We start from the raw sequence: 17866 nt of genomic DNA, 5'->3' as shown, positions 1-17866 counted from the left end.
AGGCCCTTGGCTTGCCAGGGAAGCGCTTATTCCACTTAGCCATCTCCCTGGCCTCAAGAACATCTTAATAAAAAAATTTCTATGACCAGTATCACTGGTACTGTGGCCAGAGTGGCTGCTTATTCACTTAGAGATGAGCTTTTTTCACTTACTAGAATAGATGAATTTGGTTTTTTGCCAGCCCCTATGCTATCTACCAGCTTCCCCTTTCCTCACCTCAGACTGGCAGAAATCTCTACTAACATTTAAACTGTGCATGTAAGTTGGAAGATGCGTGAGAGGACAGCAGCAGGTTGTCAGCGAGCAGGTTGCAGGCCTCTCTGCAGCCCACGTGTGCCCTCGAATTTGCACTCACTCCAGGCTGGTTGATTAAACTGCTCCCTCCAGCTAGCAGGGGTCAGTCTACAGGGACATGTTTGATGTTCTGATCATTCACAGGAGATTGTTCCACCTTTAAGTGGAGAATTAATAGTCCTTTGCAGGGGGGCTGGGCTGGATTCTAACTCTGACTCCCACTAGCTTCAGAGCCTTCCCTACCAGGAGCCTGAAGACTGTGCACACTGTCCTAGCCTTGCAGAGGGAGGTGTAACTGGTGTCCCCTCATGGTGAGGGTGGTGACACAGCCCATCAAGACACTGTCCTGAGTGCCTCTTGGGCCTTGCTGTTTCAACAGAGGCGACGATGAGACACTGCACAAGAATAATGCACTGAAAGTTGTGCGAGAGCTGCAGGCCCAAATTGCTGAACTTCAGGAAGACTTTGAGTCTGAGAAGGCTTCACGGAACAAGGCAGAGAAGCAGAAAAGGGACTTGAGTGAGGAGTTGGAAGCTCTGAAGACAGAACTGGAGGATACTCTGGACACCACAGCGGCCCAGCAGGAACTGCGGTGAGTGTGGAAATGGGCCACCATGTGCTGTCTGCAGGCTCTCTGGTGCCACTTGGGGACACGGTAGATTTTCTGTAACATGCCATTCTTAGTAAGATGCCATTCTGAGCATCCTTCCTCCTGGCATTGGAACAGCAGTGAACGAGCAGAGAAACAAGGCAGCCAGTAGGCACAGACACCTGCCCTGTCCAGTAGAATGAGATGTGGCCAGAAAGTTCTGGCCAGTAGCAGGTGTCAGGGTAGGACAGAGGGACAGAGACATCTGGAAAGAGGCTTATGAGGAAGAGAGATGCAATAAGCACCAACTAGCTGCATCAGGCATCTGCCAGCATTGTGGACAGTGGCAGGGGAGCAAGGAGGTGTGCAGGCACAGAGGCAGGAAGAGGGCTGAGTGCAGGTGCTTAGGCAGGTGCATGCAGGGCCAGGTGCAGGCCTGCAATGACCGCAGAGGGCAGGCAGAGTGCACGGTGCACATCAGGCTCAGAAAGTGGCAGTGCACAGATGAGGCAGGTGTCCTCACAGCAGGGCTGCAATCATGGAAAGAGGTGAGGGGCAAGAAGGTTCGGCTCCTGCTTGGCCTCTTGGGAGCATCTCCTCCCTGCTCCACCCAGAAATCCCAGCCAGGAGGGCAGCCCTGCTGGCCACTTGGGCTCTGAGTGAGAGGAGAGTAACCCATTGCTTGGGGAGGTACCAAGGGCTGGAGTAAAGCAAGGACAGAGAAGGTCATGGAGAAGAAAGGTGACTCAGGTAGAAAAAAGCTCAGGGCAAGCGGGAGGACAAGGTGTTTGGTGAAAGCCAGGCTCTTCCGTGGATAGCCAGGGAACAGTCATCTGGGTCCGCCCAGCAGCTGGAAACCTATGTGTGGACAGAATGACATTATGGTCACTACAGAGCAGTGCGACCAAGATCAGATCAGTTTCCAGAGCACTAAGGGGTGGGGAAGCGTGGGGAGCTTCCTGCTATGTGTGAGGATTCTGGCCATGAACATGCACCTCTGCCGCAGCAGCTCGGCTGACGGGTGGTGTTCCCAGCCCTGTTTCCCAAGCTGATGGTCGGAGCCCATCTGAACCAGACCGCTGGAGGCTTCCTCTCCATTCAGAAGTTTTAGCAGCTTTCAGTACTGGTCTTCCTTTCAAAAGATTTGCAGGTGTAAAAATCTAGAAACCATTGAACTAAGTTTTAGGGGCTTTGGATCAAGCAGAAGAAAGGTTCTGATTATTTTTCCACTGAAATCTTTAAGAAAAAAACAGCTGGGTTAGACTCGGTCCTTGCCTCTCACCTCTGGAGCCCTGTGTTTGGTCCCATGGACCATAGGAAGGAAAAGTGCTGTGATATGTGCATGTGCTGAACTGCAGAGCTCATCCTGTTTGCTGAAGAATTTGGTCACTTGTAGCTCAGGTGTGTGCTAGCCTTGCTGAGAACTTACCTGCATCTGGTTCTTCCCTGAGTTGTACATCACATGGCTAGCATAAAAATAATGGTACTGCCCAGGCGTGGTGGCACATGACTAGAAGTCCAGTGCTCTGGGAGCCTGAGGCAGGAGGATCCCAAGTTCAAGCCCTGCTTAGCCACTTCTTGAGTCCATATGTCGAAAGAAAAAGAACTGGGAGAGTTGCTCAGTGTGAAGACCCGGGATTCAATCCCTAGAACCAGAAAAGAGAGTTAAACTCTCTTCTGCATTGTCAGTCTCTCTAGGAGTTAGGAGAGACTACAAGGAATTGGGTTGTTGAGCCAGGGGAGAAAAAGGTGAAAGATCTCTTTGACTCTTGTTCAAGGGGTGATCAAGAGCAAAAACCAGGAGCCAGCCTGATAGCTCAGCGGACTAAAGTGCCTGCTTATGCAGAGCACAGTGGCTGGAGTTTGATCCCCGCCCCTGGGGCGCCCTGAGCCAGTGATTGAGACTGGGCATGGTGGCACACGCCTGTATTCCCAGCACCTGGGAAGCTACAAACAGAAGAATCACTGAGTCCGATCTCCACAGTGGGACCCTGTACACCCTATAGACCCTGTCCTAAATACGGGGGGTGGGGGGGAGCAAACACCCAAGAGGGAATGAGTAGGCAGGGAGATTGCATGGAAGTGTGGTGAATAAAAACACTAGGATGAACTGAAGTGATCTTGATGGACACCAGGCAGAGGCAGGCCTGACGACCAGCCGAGCCAGGGAAACGCGTGGCAGAGCTGGGCTGAACCACAAAGACTCTTCAGTAATTCCTTGCGTCTGGGCAACATATGACCACAGAGCTGGCAGCCATGGCAGCCTTTTCTCTTGGGAGTGATCTCAGCCTTCAGGATCTCACAGTTCTTCTTGAAAGGGGAGAAAATGTGTCTATGGAGGGACCAGTATTTTAAAGTATAGAGCAAGTTTGCCAGCAATATGCTTCAGGATTATTACGAGGTTACAGCTAATGAAACGGTGGTAAACAGTCTTAGCAGGAGTGGTACTGTGTTGGCCTTACTGTTGTCTGTATTGTTTTGGGTTTTTCCCTTTTGGTGCTCAGGATGGAGCTCATGGCTTGAGGCACACCAGGCCTTGGTGTCAGTCTCTTAGATTTAGTGCTTAAATGGTGCTCAATTGACAGTCCTAAGGAATGACTTGGGATTACGTGGTAGCTGGATTACTGATTCATGTTAGTAAAATAACTTGACTCAAGTTACTCAGCATCGATAGTAGATAATTATAAAATATTAGGAAGCCATGCAGAAGTATGGCTGATGTGTAACACTGCTATGATTCTGTGCTTTACGTGGAGGTTAGATAGAACCTGAGTTTTATTCAGAACATCCACATCTCTTATCTTGCTCTTATCAAACACCAGAGAGCCTTTCTGAGCCATGAGTGTCACCTTGCAACCTGCCTTCTCTGCTCCGCTCCCGCTCCCACTTCCTCTCCGTGTGCCCTAACCTTAGCCTCTTGGGATTACCCTTCTCCTGGGCCTGTTGAAATCTGCCAGGGCTGGGGCCAGCAGGTTGGCATCTTGTGTTAAGCGATTCCTCACCCACGGTGAATCCAGACAGCCCAGAACAATCTGAAGAGCCTTAAAGATACCAGGTGTGGAAGTCGCGCTGGTTCCAGGGGGGTTTGTAGCCATATAGTGATGGGCTCCCGCTTCCTGGGGAGCTGAGTCTGATGTTTATCAAAAGAATTGCTCTAAGAGTTAAAACAAAAATAGCACTTTTAAAAAATGTTAGTTGACTAATTCTGCCCTTTGTTCTATAAAAATGTTTCTTTAGCACCAAACGGGAACAGGAGGTGGCAGAGCTGAAGAAGGCTCTTGAGGAAGAAACTAAAAACCATGAAGCTCAAATCCAGGACATGAGACAGAGACACGCGACAGCCCTGGAGGAGCTCTCGGAGCAGCTGGAGCAGGCCAAGAGGGTAAGGGCAGAGAGCTCCTGGCCTCTGCGCAGCAGCCCACAGCTCACAGGGGGTAGCTGCGTCCAAAAAGCACCCCTCCTTAGGAAGGCCTTGTGCCTTGGATGGTCTCTTTAAAGAACAGGCTGGCTCCAGCTACCACCCCACATCACACGCTTCCCCAGCCCTGGTAGCCTTCTGCCGTGGCTCAGTGCTCAGCCCCTAGTGGTTTCACAGTCATTCTTCTCTCGCATCTGCTGCCAGGAAGTCGTAGCCGTGTGCGTGTTCCCTCTAGCGTGTTCCTCGTGTCTCCCTGCGCCCCGCAGCCCCCGGCTCCTCCCACCCCTGTGCACCATGCCGTTTCCTCATTTCCCAGTCAGCCTTTCCCTCGCACCTGTTCTGTCTGCGTTCCTTGCCTTTCTCTTCTCCACCTGGCCACATGCCAGCCACCTTTTAACAAAGGTGATGACTGTTAATGTGTACTGTGACACGAATGTGGGGCAGGCATTGTGCCGAGTTCTCTGCGAGCTCTGCCTCTTTCATCTTCGTACAGCCTCAAGGAGCACTCAGTATCTTTCATGTAAAGGGAAAGGCTGGGGAGATAGCTCAATGGTCTGGGCTCCTGCCTGGCAAGCACAAGGACTTGGGTTCAATCCCTGGTACTTCATGCCAACCTAGCCACCAAAACTGAGTGTGGTGGTGCACACCTGTAACCCCAGTGCTGGGGAGGCTGAGACGAGGATCATTGTGAGTCCAAGCTACATAGCAAGACCCTATACCAAGTAAATAAATACATACATACATATTTTTTTTAAAAAATAAGGGTGAAAAAAGAGGCCCAGCAGTGTAAGGTAACTAAGCAGGGCCGCATAGCTAGCAAGAGAGATAGACTGAGCAGGGCAGTCCTTAGAGACCTACCTTAGTCCTTAGAGACCCTCACTGCCGTGACCACCTCACACAAGTGTATGGGGGCATGTGCAAAGTTGCCACGCATTCATTTCAACAAATACTGCCTACAGGCTTACTCTGTGTCAGGCATATTGCTGCAGACAGGCCAGAAAGCTTTTTATTGAATTTTTTCAAATAACCCATTGCTGTCCCCAACCCCTTCCTAGTTCAAGGCGAATCTGGAGAAGAACAAGCAGGGGCTTGAAACAGACAACAAGGAGCTGGCGTGTGAGGTAAAGGTGCTGCAGCAGGTCAAGGCGGAGTCTGAGCACAAGAGGAAGAAGCTCGACGCCCAGGTCCAGGAGCTCCATGCCAAGGTCTCAGAAGGAGACAGGCTTAGGGTGGAGCTGGCCGAGAAGGCAAACAAGCTGCAGGTAAGCTGGAGCACCAGGGTTCTGGGGGCAGCTGTGCTGGGCACACCGGGCACATGCTGCCAGGCCTGTGGCACAGGCTATATGTAGGTAATCCTCTGTGGCAGGGCTGCACTGTGGTGAGCTGTTGGTGTCCGGGAAACACATTAGGCACCCCATGCCCAGGTTGTTGTCGGGGCTGGCACAGAAGCCCCTGCCAGGCACATCCCAAGTCCAGACTCCAGAGAAAAGCAGGTGTGCATGTGCCTGTTGGCACCAGCAGGCACAGTGAGCCACACCTGCCCCTCGGAAGTCTCCATGCTGTGGGGTGAGCTGAGCATATATCCGCATGTACACATGGGGAAAGATCTTCCGAAGTAGAAGATCTTACAGTGCTAGCAACTCGGGACAGGATGGAAGCATGGAGTGACCCTTGGCAGGCCTGAGCCGTACCAGGTGTATGGCGGGGCCTGTGCGCATGGTTCCTCTATTGTGTCTTCATCCCACCCTGAGTAGGAGATAAGGACCTGAGAAGGGCCTCCCTCCCTCTGGGGACCAGCTGTCTACTGGCAGTGCTTGGGCTGAAGGCAGGTGGTCTCTCCCACTCCAGATCCTGTTCCCCACCACTTTCCCAGGCTCCCACGGTGAGCTCTCTGGAGTCCACCACAGCTTTGCTAACAGACAGAGCACAAGTGACAACAAAGGCCACCCTCCTATCCCTTCTGAGTCTTCCCACTTCTTTCCATACTCACTGTCCTCACAGAATAATTACAAAATACACCACGGGGAACTTTCTGGAAGATATTTTAGAGCTATCCTTAACTAAGGGTAAAAAGGAAAAAAACAGGACAACATACCTTCTGGAATCTGCGTGTAAGAAAATTAAGTATTTATGGCAAACATTCAAACCAAATTCTTTGAAGCTTAAAGAACTTTTAACTGAATACTAGAATTAAAATTTCTGAGTCCCTAAAATAGTTTTCAAGTCCTGTAAGAATATGAATTATGTTTAATCACAAAGCATAAGCGTAATGCATCTTGGTGTGGAAAGGAATAAAGTGAAACATCTGCCGGCCTCACAGCCTCTTCACAGAGGACAGCTGTCACCCCCTCACAGGATTGGCTGTCAGCTGTTTCTTAATGGTGAAAGGAGGGCCAGGTGGTGCCACCCTTCTGTCACTGCCACCCTTCCTGTCCTTTCAGTAGGAAGTGACACTGAGATGTTCTGGAGCAGCCATTACTACCCATTTGAGCCCTGTCTAGAGACAACCAACTCTGCACAGTGTCTGTTGAAATTGTAAAAAATTTATCACAGTAGAAGACACATTGCCATTAACCCCTCAAAAAGCTGCCCCTCATTCCTTACGCACTCACACACTGCTCTTGCCACCTGATGCTGTAGTTCTGGAAGTCCTCATTCGCATCTGCACTGTAGTGGCTGCTTCAGTGTCCTGAATCTATTTAAAACACTTACCTTTTGGGCTGGGGAGATGGCTCAGTGGAATAAGCGCTTCCCTGGCAAGCGCAAGGGCCTGAGTTCAATCCCCGGTTCCACCAAAAAAATAAAAATAAATAAAACACTTACCTTTCATGATCATTGACTCTGGGAAGAGTCAGAAGCCACACGGTACCAGGTCTGGTGAATAAGGTGAATGGGGACACACTGTTCTTACACACCTGCTTTTCTGTTGAATGGCTCTCAACACCCACCAAAGACTTCCAGAACTGCTTCAAAAAATTGCAAGAAGAGTGGGATAAGTGTGCTCAAAGCGTGGGGGGGGGGGTGTTATTAGCCATGTGCCTTACTGTAGTAATTTCTTTTAAATAATACTGTATTATTCTTATTATACTACACTGGTAGTAAAAGTCTCCCTTAATTGACTTCGCAGTTTTAGTTTACAGATATTGCATACACTGCTCCATTTGTGTTCTGTTTAAGGGCTGTGATTCCAAATCCTTTTTATCTACTTACTGTTGAATCAAATTTAACCTATTCCTCCTTACAGAATGAGTTGGATAATGTGTCCAGCCTCCTGGAAGAAGCAGAGAAGAAGGGTATTAAGTTTGCTAAGGACGCAGCTAGTCTGGAGTCTCAACTTCAGGATACACAGGTACGTGAGGAACGTCATTAGTGGTAACTCTTTATATAGTATACAAACTGCTGAAATCTGCCAGCTTTAGAACTGCCTTCTAGAATATCATTCATCTCTTACTAATTTCATGTCAACCTTGTATTGGAGCCATCTTGTACTGTACCTGATGACCTTGCTATCTCAGGAAATCCCCACTGAGGCTTGGTGCTGTGACACAGAACCCATACTCCTGTGTCCTGCAGCTGTGTTGGTGGCCGGAGATCCAGCTTAGGCTGACACGTGTGGCGCTGCAGACTGTGGTTTACCCAGGTGGTGGTCCTGGGTGCTGTATTAAATAAGATGGTTTTATTAGGGTTGAAGTTTCACTTTGCTGACCTAGAATTATAAATTCATTTTGTAAAAAGGTAATTTGATGCTTCCTTACCGTACAGGTCTAAGTAAATCATGTTTTAGATTTTTATATGTCAAATAAAAGTTAAAGATAATGTAGGACTGGTCAAATAGCTCAGCACAAGCACCTGCTTAGGCAGAGTACAACGGCTGGGATTTGATCCCTGGCATGTGTGTCTGCCCCGCCCCCGGGGCACACTGAGACAGCAGTTGAGACTGGGCATGGTGGCGCACGCCTGTAATCCCAATGCTTGGGAGGCTGAAAACAGGAGGATCATTACGAGTCCGATCTACATAGTGAGACCCTGTAGACCCTGTCCTAAATAAATAATGTAACATTTTTCTTGAAGTTTCACATCTTGTTTTTATTAAATTTGCAAGAACTTGTGTTTATTTGCTAGGTTTTGTGCTAGATGCTGGACATAGGGGTAAAAATCTCAGACAAACAGCAGATGGGGTAGTTAGACCACTGGGGATGAGTTCGTTGTGACTACGTTATATATGTTGTGACAAAATGCGACCTAGCTAGTAAAACCAAAGGCAGAGAGAACCAAGAGCTGGATCATGAAAACCTCCGTAAGACCTCTGAAATTTTTCTAGTATGAAAGTAACGAGAAAGACATGTTTACACTTCCACTTTAGAAGTGAAGCTGGCAGAAAGCAGGAAGCTAACTGGGGAATACCCTAGAATCCCAGGGGGCACAGCCAGAGGCCTGTCCGGAGGCTGAGTGATGGAGGGAAGGACCAAAGGAACTGACGGTGCAGGGCAGGTAGCGACGCTGGCCGCCAGCGAATGCAGCAGTGTCTAGGCTAAGAGCTTTACAGACTTATCATGTGTGCCATGGGTGTACTTAGGTCATTTGTATTTATGTCACATGGTATTTCTCATCCAATGAGGGTCATTTTTGTTTGTTTCTTTGTAGTGACATGAATTTTTTAATAGAGGATTTTTAGTTTTGGTCATACATCCTCCCCCGCCACGTGCCCAATAGGAGTCAAGTGATTAATATAACTTAATTTTCCTTAGTTTTTATAATGTGTTTATGATATACAATGATTATATTCCTTGTGAGGAGCTGGCACATGCACATAACTTAATTCATTTTACTTCCCCTCCTGTCTCCTTCCTGCCCGCTCCTGGATGTAACTGGAGTATTGACTTTTTAAACAAATACACAGGAGCTCCTTCAGGAGGAGACACGCCAGAAACTGAACCTGAGCAGCCGGATCCGGCAGCTGGAAGAGGAGAAGAACAGTCTTCAGGAGCAGCAGGAGGAGGAGGAAGAGGCCAGGAAGAACCTGGAAAAGCAGGTGTTGGCCCTGCAGCTACAGGTCAGTGTCCTCTTTAGGGAGCTGAGGTGCCCTAGATGTGTGCTGCAGGCAGCTGACATCCCTGCCGGCCGGGACTGCTTCGGGCTCCATTGGGGGCTTTAATTAGCTTGTGCTAAATTAAGCCTGTTACACATCTTTTATTTGACCCAGCCAAATGCTGGTATCTCATGCTGCTCATAATAATGGAGGTCTTTAAAGTAAAGAAAGGACTGAAGGGCCAGCCAAATAGCTCAGTGGATTAAAGTGCCTGCTTAGGCAGACACAGGGACCGGGGTTCGATATGCGGCATGCCGTGCTGGCCCCATCCCCAGGGCACACTGAGATGCGATTAAGACTGGGCATGGTGGTGTGCGTCTGTAATCCCAGTGCTTGGGAGGCTGAAAAGAGGAGAATCACTATGAGTCCTGTCTGTGTAGTGAGACCCTGTAGACCCTGTACTAAATATATTTTTAAAGAAATAAAGACAGTTTGAAAAGAAAAAAAAAATAAAAAAATAAAGACAGGACTGCAACAGCTATGGAAGGTTGCAGTCCAGCCATCACTGTATAGATTATTAGCTGAGAAATTAAGTTACAGTTGAAGATTCATTTGTTTTAAAGTCATAATGTCAATTTGTAATATTGGAAACAGGCTTTTGTATTCCTTGAGTGGAGATAGCTTGGTGGTCTAAGCACCTGCCTGGCGAGCGTAAGGACCTGGGTTCAATCCTTGGTACCCAGAACCAGGCATGGTGACACGTGCCTGTAATCTCAGCTCTGGGGAAGCTCTGAAAGGAGGATCACTATGAGTCTAAGCTGCATAACAAGACTCCGTACCAAATAAAAGATTTTTTAAACTATGTTGATGTTTTTGTTTCTCCTTACTTCTTGCCCAGTTGGCTGATACCAAGAAGAAAGTAGATGATGATTTAGGAACCATCGAGAGTTTGGAAGAAGCCAAAAAGAAGCTTCTTAAAGATGTGGAGGCTCTAAGCCAGCGCCTGGAAGAGAAGGCACTAGCGTATGATAAGCTGGAGAAGACCAAAAACCGCCTGCAGCAGGAGCTCGACGACCTGACCGTGGACCTGGACCACCAGCGCCAGATTGTCTCCAACTTGGAGAAGAAGCAGAAGAAGTTCGATCAGGTGGGCTGTCGGCATCCAGTGTCCCTCATGCGCTCCCACTGCACGTTGTTTCCATCTGGCAGGCTCTTGCTTTCGTCCTTCTGGTGTCAATGTTTATTTAAAAGCAATATGATCTTGTATAAAAACTGGAAAAGAGAAAGCAAAAGAATGAACTAAAAATTCCCAGAATCTACTGCGGCTTGAATAGCCCCTGTCCAAAATAGGACCAGAAGTATTTCAGACTTAAGAGCTTTTTCCAGATTTTGGAATATCTGTACCTACATTATTAGATATCTTGGAGAGATGAGCCCTGTGCAACATGAAATGTTTGTATCTAGTTGCTCGTGACCTGAAGGCAGTTTTCCATGATTGCTCAGTGCACCTGTGTGGTGCGTGTCCCATCGTAGGCAGGTGTGCGACTTCCCTCGTGTGGCCTCCTGGGTTCAGATCAGGGATGCCCTGCTGATCTCGGTAGCGTCCTTAGCCCGAAGCCAGACCATAGCAAATGCTATTTTTATTGTCTTAATTATGTAGCTGTTAGCAGAAGAGAAGAACATCTCTGCTCGCTATGCAGAAGAGCGGGATCGTGCAGAAGCAGAGGCTAGAGAGAAAGAAACTAAAGCCCTGTCACTGTCCCGCGCACTTGAAGAAGCCCTAGAGGCCAAGGAGGAGTTTGAGAGGCAAAACAAGCAGCTCCGGGCAGACATGGAAGACCTGATGAGCTCCAAAGACGACGTGGGGAAGAACGTAAGTCACTTCTGGCCTCAGGAAGGCAGGCCTGGGCTGTGGGGCCTTGCGGGTGAAGAGCCGGGGATACAGGCCCACCGCCAAGCTGGCTGGGAGCACCTCTGCCTGCATTAATAGGGCGCTGATGTGTTCAGAGTCAGCAGTCAGGGGGCTGCAGGCTGTTCTCCATTACCTCTGCCAGGCCCTGGCACATGGTCAGACAGTTGATTCCCCTTCTGGCAGGGGGCCTTCAACAACAGTATTTCACTGTTCTGTAGTCTGTTATTGAACAAACCTACCTATCCTGAGATCCAGTGAGTGGGAACTGTAGTCCCCTGTGACCTGCCCTTTCTAGTGAGGCTACAGCTTTTGTCTTGAAAGCTGCTGTGGGTTATGCAGGTTTGGGAAATTTCTTTTTTGAGACAGAGTCTCATTGTGTAGCCCAGGCTGGCCTTGAACTGGTGACAGTAGTCCTGCCTTAGCCTCCCAGGTGCTGGGATTACAGGCATGTACCCCCACAGTAGGCCTAGATGTTGGAAATTTCTGTAGCCTTGCTCCTCTTTCCTCTATACACATTGTGCTGGGGAGATAGTTTGGTGGCATGAGTGCCTGCCTGCCCAGCGCACGGTCCTGAGTTCAGTCCCTGGTACTATATGCCATGTTGGCCTCAAAACCCTGGACAAGCTATGCCACCCTGGAACCAGGCATGGTGGCACATGCTTGTAGACCCAGCACTAGAGAAGCTGAAACAGGAGGGATCACTATGAATCTGAACTGCATAACAAGACCCTGTATAAATCTCCTCTGTACACATCTTCTACAAGAGCCTTGATTCATTTTATTTAACCCTCAGTCCCTCCCTTAGTATATGACCCATTGAGGGTAGCAGAGCTAACTTTGACCTGGCATTCAAAAAGGATCCAGCCTGGCTCTGCCACCAGCTTCTCTTATGACCATGGGCAGCCTCTTACACTTTCTAAGCTTAAGTGTCATCTATCATATAGACATTATACTTGCCCTGTGTTAGCTGCTTTGAAAAGCATGAAGCCCCCTGTAAAGTTAAGGACTCACTTTCGGGCCACACCATAAGTGCAGAAAGACCTTCCTGCTAGGTCTCCTATATCCTGGCACCCAGGAGACCACTCCATAGTCAGGAGAGGCTTTCCAGAGCAGAATTGATCATGGTTACACAGTCAGTGCAGAGAGAGAACCCTACAGCCAGTTCCACAGTGGTTCTCTTCAGCATAATCAGCACATCCTTGTTCCACAGATGCCTTTGGTGCCCCCTGAGTGCCAGATACTGCTTAGCAAATGGCCCCACCTGTCATAAAGCTTCCTCTGCTCACCTGGGAGATCTGACATGATAGTGTGTATAGTTGGCTGCTTGAAACTCGGGCCTCCTTACCACTGACTCTTGCTTCCTGGGCCCACCCACCTTAAGGCTCACATCCGTAGGCAGGGCTTTCCATTCCAAGTGTTCTTTTCTGCAACAAGAACAGGTGAATTCTCTTGGCCATTACACAGCAGGCAAGTGGCCAGCCAGCATGCAGTTTCCTCTACTACTACTGTGTTTTCATTGTCCTTTGGCTTTACAAAGCTCTCACATAAAAGGTCATGAGAGAATGGTGATTATAGAACATGCATTAATAAAGAAGTCAGTAATGGAATTTTAAGTTGTATCTCTGAAACGAAGAGTAGCAGCCCTAGAGGGAAAGGGAAGGGTGTGCGCAGGTGTTGAAGGCCAGCTGAGGAGCATCCACAGTGGCTGTCATGCCACCTGTGGGCCCTCAAGGAGGAAGCCTGCTGTCCTTAACTTATGCCTTTGCCGAGGGTCACATCTTCTGCAATGCTTCTTGCATTCAGGTTCATGAACTTGAAAAGTCCAAACGGGCCCTAGAACAGCAGGTGGAAGAAATGAGGACCCAGCTAGAGGAGCTGGAAGATGAGCTCCAGGCCACAGAGGATGCCAAGCTCCGCCTGGAGGTCAACATGCAGGCCATGAAGGCCCAGTTCGAGAGGGACTTGCAAACCAGAGACGAGCAGAATGAAGAAAAGAAGCGGCTGCTGATCAAACAGGTGGGTGGAAGGGAGCATGGCCTCTGCAGAGGGGCTGTGCCTGTTCCCCACACCCACCAGCCTCAGGAGCCATTCACGTCAGACCCGCTAGCTGGAACAAAATTAGCTGATTTAGCCATTTGAGAACGTTATGGTAACTGGGAGAGATTTTCTTTCATACAATAAATACTGCCACAGCCTACAGTAAGCCAGGCCATTTAATCAACTGAAAAAGTCTTCAGTATAAAGATAAGAAAATGTGCATTTGGCTCAGGTTCTTTGTCTCAGAGGTGACCAGCGGAGCCGGTGGTGGCGTGCCTTGGGGCTCAGTCATTCACATCACAGGTCCTCCTTACGTCACCCTTCAAGAGAAGTTGCTAAGCACTTGTGAGCTGTAGTCTTTGTGGAATGTATATTAAAACTCCTTATTTTGTTTTTAGAAAGATTAGTTTTTAATTTTTAACCCCACACCTACTAAGTCAGAAACTGGTTATAGGAAACAGCAATCTGTGTTTCAACAAGCTTTGCAAAGTATTCTAATGTACACCGGAGCTTGAGAATTGCTGCCTCAGATTAAACTTGTAATTTAAAAGCTACCTTTTAAAGCTTAGTGTTTATGGCAACAGATCTTAGATTTGGGATGTGTTTTATTTTGCTGTTTCCATTCTGCTGACACTAACTTCATTGCATATTTATCACTGGATAACAAATTACCCCAAACTTATTGAATTAAAATGCTTACAATGCCCCAGTTTCTGAGTCCGGAATTCAGAGCAGCTGAGCAGGTGGCTGTGGCCCAACCCAGCTCTGGGCTGAGGAGCAGGGCCTAACGGCCTGAGCAGCGCAGGAGCTGGGCTGAGCCACTCGCCCCGCAGCACAGCAGGAGCCTCCGTGCTCTCCGCTCAGTCTCTGAGGGAACCTTCAGGAGAGATCCAAGAGGCGGAACGAGGCAGAAGCTGCCCTGCTCTTACAGCCTCGTCTCCCAAGTCACACTGTCACCCTGCTTTCATCCTATTCATGCCCGGACCCAAATCACATCAAGCCCCCATGCAAGAGAACATTAGACTCTAATTCTTAAAAGGAGAGCATCAAAGAAGTGTGGTCATATTTGAAAATCACTGCACTTAAAATACCATGGAAGTGGGTATACCTAAGGAGCCCCCTGTTATCCTGCCCGTAGGTGCAGACCAGCTCTCTGTCACACAAAGCTGGTGACAGGAAATTCCTCTGCCCTGCTCCTCCTCCCTGCCCCCTGCCAAGGCAGGAACAAGAGAGGCCTTGCTCTTCCCCTCGGAGAGGACCAGTGGAGTTGCGCCCTCACCCCAGGCCTCTCAGCATGACCCAGAGTGCCTCTTCCCAGAAAGTGCCAATTCCATAGCTGTCTGATCCAGGGCTTTCCACTCCTGGAAAGCACCTGTGGGAGACCCCTCAGCTGCTGGTCATGCCCATATAGCAGCAGCCCTCATGGGCCAGGAAGCCCATGTCATGGCTGCAGTGGACCCATGAGCTGAACAACAGTTTCATCTGTGGTTCTCATTTTTGGTTCATCACTGATGACTTAGGTATTAAGATTCTGTTAAAAAAACGAAAGTGCTTTTTCCCAGCCTCTCTCAAAGCCCCATCCCCACCATACGGCTAAAAGCCTGCAGAATGGAAGGCCCTGAGTGAATGCCTGCTAGGGTGCATCACTGGGTCCTGAGTCATGTCTGCATCAGTCTCCAGCTCACACTGCCTCACGTATTCATCTGCAGCCCCGTAAGGAGACACTGAGCTGGTCTTCACTCTGCCTCTTCTGTCAGACAACTTCTACTGCTTCCTTCTTTCCGATATAGTTCTGCCTGAGTCTGACACCCCCATTGTCAAGCTATGCCCACCTTTACAGACCCAGTAAGCAGCGCTGCAGCACAAGGCAGGCCTGGTCCCTCACAGATCTGGGACAGGCTCATGCCACTCTTCCCCCCCTAGGGTCTGTACGGCCCCTGCTTGCCCTCTGTGTGTTGTCTTTCTGCCTCTGTGTCACCCGGACTATGAGCTTGAGGTCAGAGCCTTTGCCTTCTTATGTCCCCTCACAGCATTCAGTGGGTATGGGAATAGTGTGTACTGGGTGTGGTTAAAAGTCCTTTGAACTAGATTCAGCTGCTGAGACTTTCTGTTAACAATGTAGACTGCTGGGTGACAGACCCCTACTATAGAGCCACAGAAGGCTGTGCCTCCCCGCAGAGCCAGAGCCTTACATGGCAACAGGCTGTAACCAGCTCTAACTCAATGCTTCCTCAGGTGCGAGAGCTCGAGGCAGAGCTAGAAGATGAGCGGAAACAGCGGGCGCTTGCTGTGGCTGCAAAGAAGAAGATGGAAATAGACCTGAAAGACCTGGAAGCTCAGATAGAAGCTGCAAACAAGGCTCGGGATGAAGTAATCAAGCAGCTTCGCAAACTTCAGGTACACACAGCAAGCCACTGGGTCAGGTAGCCCTGCTGAGATAAAGCCAGGGATAACCTGGGGAGAGCCAGGTGCTGTAGCACCCAGCCTGCCACTTTATTATGGAGCTTGGTGTGAGCTGCTGCCACTCTGCAGGGTGCAGTGCAGCTGTCCCCTGGAGCAGCAGGCCATAAAGACAGCACATAAAGATCTGTCTACAGGAAATGCTCTTTAGACAGAGTGAGCGTGGAGTCACTAGGTGGCGCATCGCTTGTGTTTAACACTGCGTGGCTGAGTCACCCAGAAAGGACGGTTGTGTGGCTTTGCTTCTTCAGTGCCATGAGCGTTATAACCTTTCAGTCTGCTGTAGCCATCACTTTTGCTACCAGGATGGCATGCCAGTTTCTCTGACACAAAGAAGAAAGGTGATCTCTACAGTCATCCCTATATGAGCACGCATGATGGACCCTCTCCTGTGCCAGGGGGCAACAAGAGGACAGCTTCGCAGGCGAGGAGGGTGATGACAGAAACTTTAGAAAATTCCGCTTCCTTTGTGATTAATCTAACAAAACATAAAGGAGGAATTCTTACATGCGTGTGCCTTAGCTGTAATGTTGACCACAAGGATGGAAATACCCAAGAGGTACCTGGGCTGCTAGCCATTTGAGTGACAGGATATGGAGGGGTGGGGGGCCGCAGGTCTTAACTGCTAAGGAGATGTGGTCTGGGGCTCGACACACAACTGTAATTTTTATATTTGGACATATAGCTAGACCTTTTAGGAAGCTGAGAAGGAAAAGTCATCTCTGGATAATAGGCTTATGAATAACTTGTTTACTTCCTTAGACTTTTCTTGGAAACCGAAGTACAAAGATTTTGGACTAGCTAATTAAAATACTAAGCTGCTTAATTACAAAGCATATAAATTATATACATTTACTTAATAGCTACTGATTGTGATGTAATTCACTTACCATACAATTAGCCAATCTGTGTTTTCAGATGTTTCGCTTATTCTAGATTATGATAAAGAACACACACACACACACACACACACACACACACACACAAAATCTAATTCATCAGAAGAAACCCTGCACTCAGCAGTAACTCTCACTCCCATTTCCCATCTTCGCCCCCAGTGCTAATCTACCAACCTATTTTGCAACTCTGTAGAGTTAGCTGTGTTGGACATTTCATTTAACATGACCATTCATACAGTATGTATGGCCTTTTGTGACTTCTTCACTTAGCATCATGCTTTCATAATTTATGTTTAGCATGAATATTTTGTTTTATGAATACATATATATGTACACATATATCACATTTTATTCAATCATTAAGTGCTGAACATTTGAATTTTATGTTTTTGGCTATGGTGAGAATGCTTATAGAAACAGTCCTGTATGTTTGTGTGGATATATGCTTTTCTGGTTTTCTTTAATACATATACCTCGGAGTACTAGGTTATATGGTAATTGTTTTTCACTTTGAGAAATTGCCAAACTATTTTCCACAGTGACTGTACTATTTTACATTCCTACATGCTGTGTGTGAGGGGTCCAGTTTCACTGTATTCTTCTCATACTTACTGTCCAGCTTTTGATAAAAGCCATTTCAGTCAGTGTGAAATGATACCTCATGGTGCTTGGATGAGCATTTTTCTAATGAATAACAATATCAAGCATCTTTTTATGTGTTTATCAGTCATTAACGATGAGGAAAAAAACTGTCTTTCAGTCCCTCTGCCCATCTTTTCAATTAAGTTGTCTTTAAAATATTCAGTTGAAACAGTTCTGTATACACTATGGATGTAAGGGTTGTTTTTTTTTTTTTTTTTTAATCACGTAAATGATTTCCAAGTACTTCTTTCCATCTGTACGTTATTTGTCCCCTTGATGTTGTTACTGCTTGTAGCACAAAAGTTTTTAATTTTCTTTTGTTCCTTTTATAGTAATGTCTGAGATTGGCTAACTTAAGAGCAAAAAGACTATTTTCTCCTAAAATTTTTATACTTTTAATTCTTCCTTTTATACTTTTAAGTCAAAAAACTTTTTTTTTTTTTTTTTTTTTTTTGTGGTACTGGGGATTGAACTCATGACCTTGCACTTGCCAGGCAAGCACTTATTCTACTGAGCTATCTCCTCAGCCCACTTTTGAAGTTTTTGATCCATTTTAAGTTCATTTTTCTTGTGTGGCTTGAGGTAC

General features: G+C 47.8%; 1 protein-coding gene across 6 annotated transcripts in view; it reads left to right on the top strand.

The window, feature by feature from the left end:
• Myh10 (myosin heavy chain 10) overlaps positions 1 to 17866 on the top strand; it is a 137637-nt gene that overhangs the window by 107691 nt on the left and 12080 nt on the right. For all 6 annotated transcript variants that reach the window (XM_023723440.1, XM_023723439.1, XM_023723442.1 and 3 more), the window contains 9 exons: positions 674 to 886; positions 4121 to 4265; positions 5357 to 5563; positions 7546 to 7650; positions 9202 to 9354; positions 10229 to 10477; positions 10991 to 11203; positions 13046 to 13258; positions 15515 to 15676. In XM_023723440.1, coding sequence (XP_023579208.1) covers positions 674 to 886; positions 4121 to 4265; positions 5357 to 5563; positions 7546 to 7650; positions 9202 to 9354; positions 10229 to 10477; positions 10991 to 11203; positions 13046 to 13258; positions 15515 to 15676 — 1660 coding nt within the window. The remainder of the gene's footprint in view (positions 1 to 673; positions 887 to 4120; positions 4266 to 5356; positions 5564 to 7545; positions 7651 to 9201; positions 9355 to 10228; positions 10478 to 10990; positions 11204 to 13045; positions 13259 to 15514; positions 15677 to 17866) is intronic.

Source organism: Octodon degus, unplaced genomic scaffold (assembly GCF_000260255.1).
Source record: "Octodon degus isolate 3935 unplaced genomic scaffold, OctDeg1.0 scaffold00098, whole genome shotgun sequence".
NCBI classification, from domain to species: domain Eukaryota; kingdom Metazoa; phylum Chordata; class Mammalia; order Rodentia; family Octodontidae; genus Octodon; species Octodon degus.
Note: the sequence above shows the minus strand (reverse complement) of the source record. Positions and strands in the feature narration are given on the sequence as shown.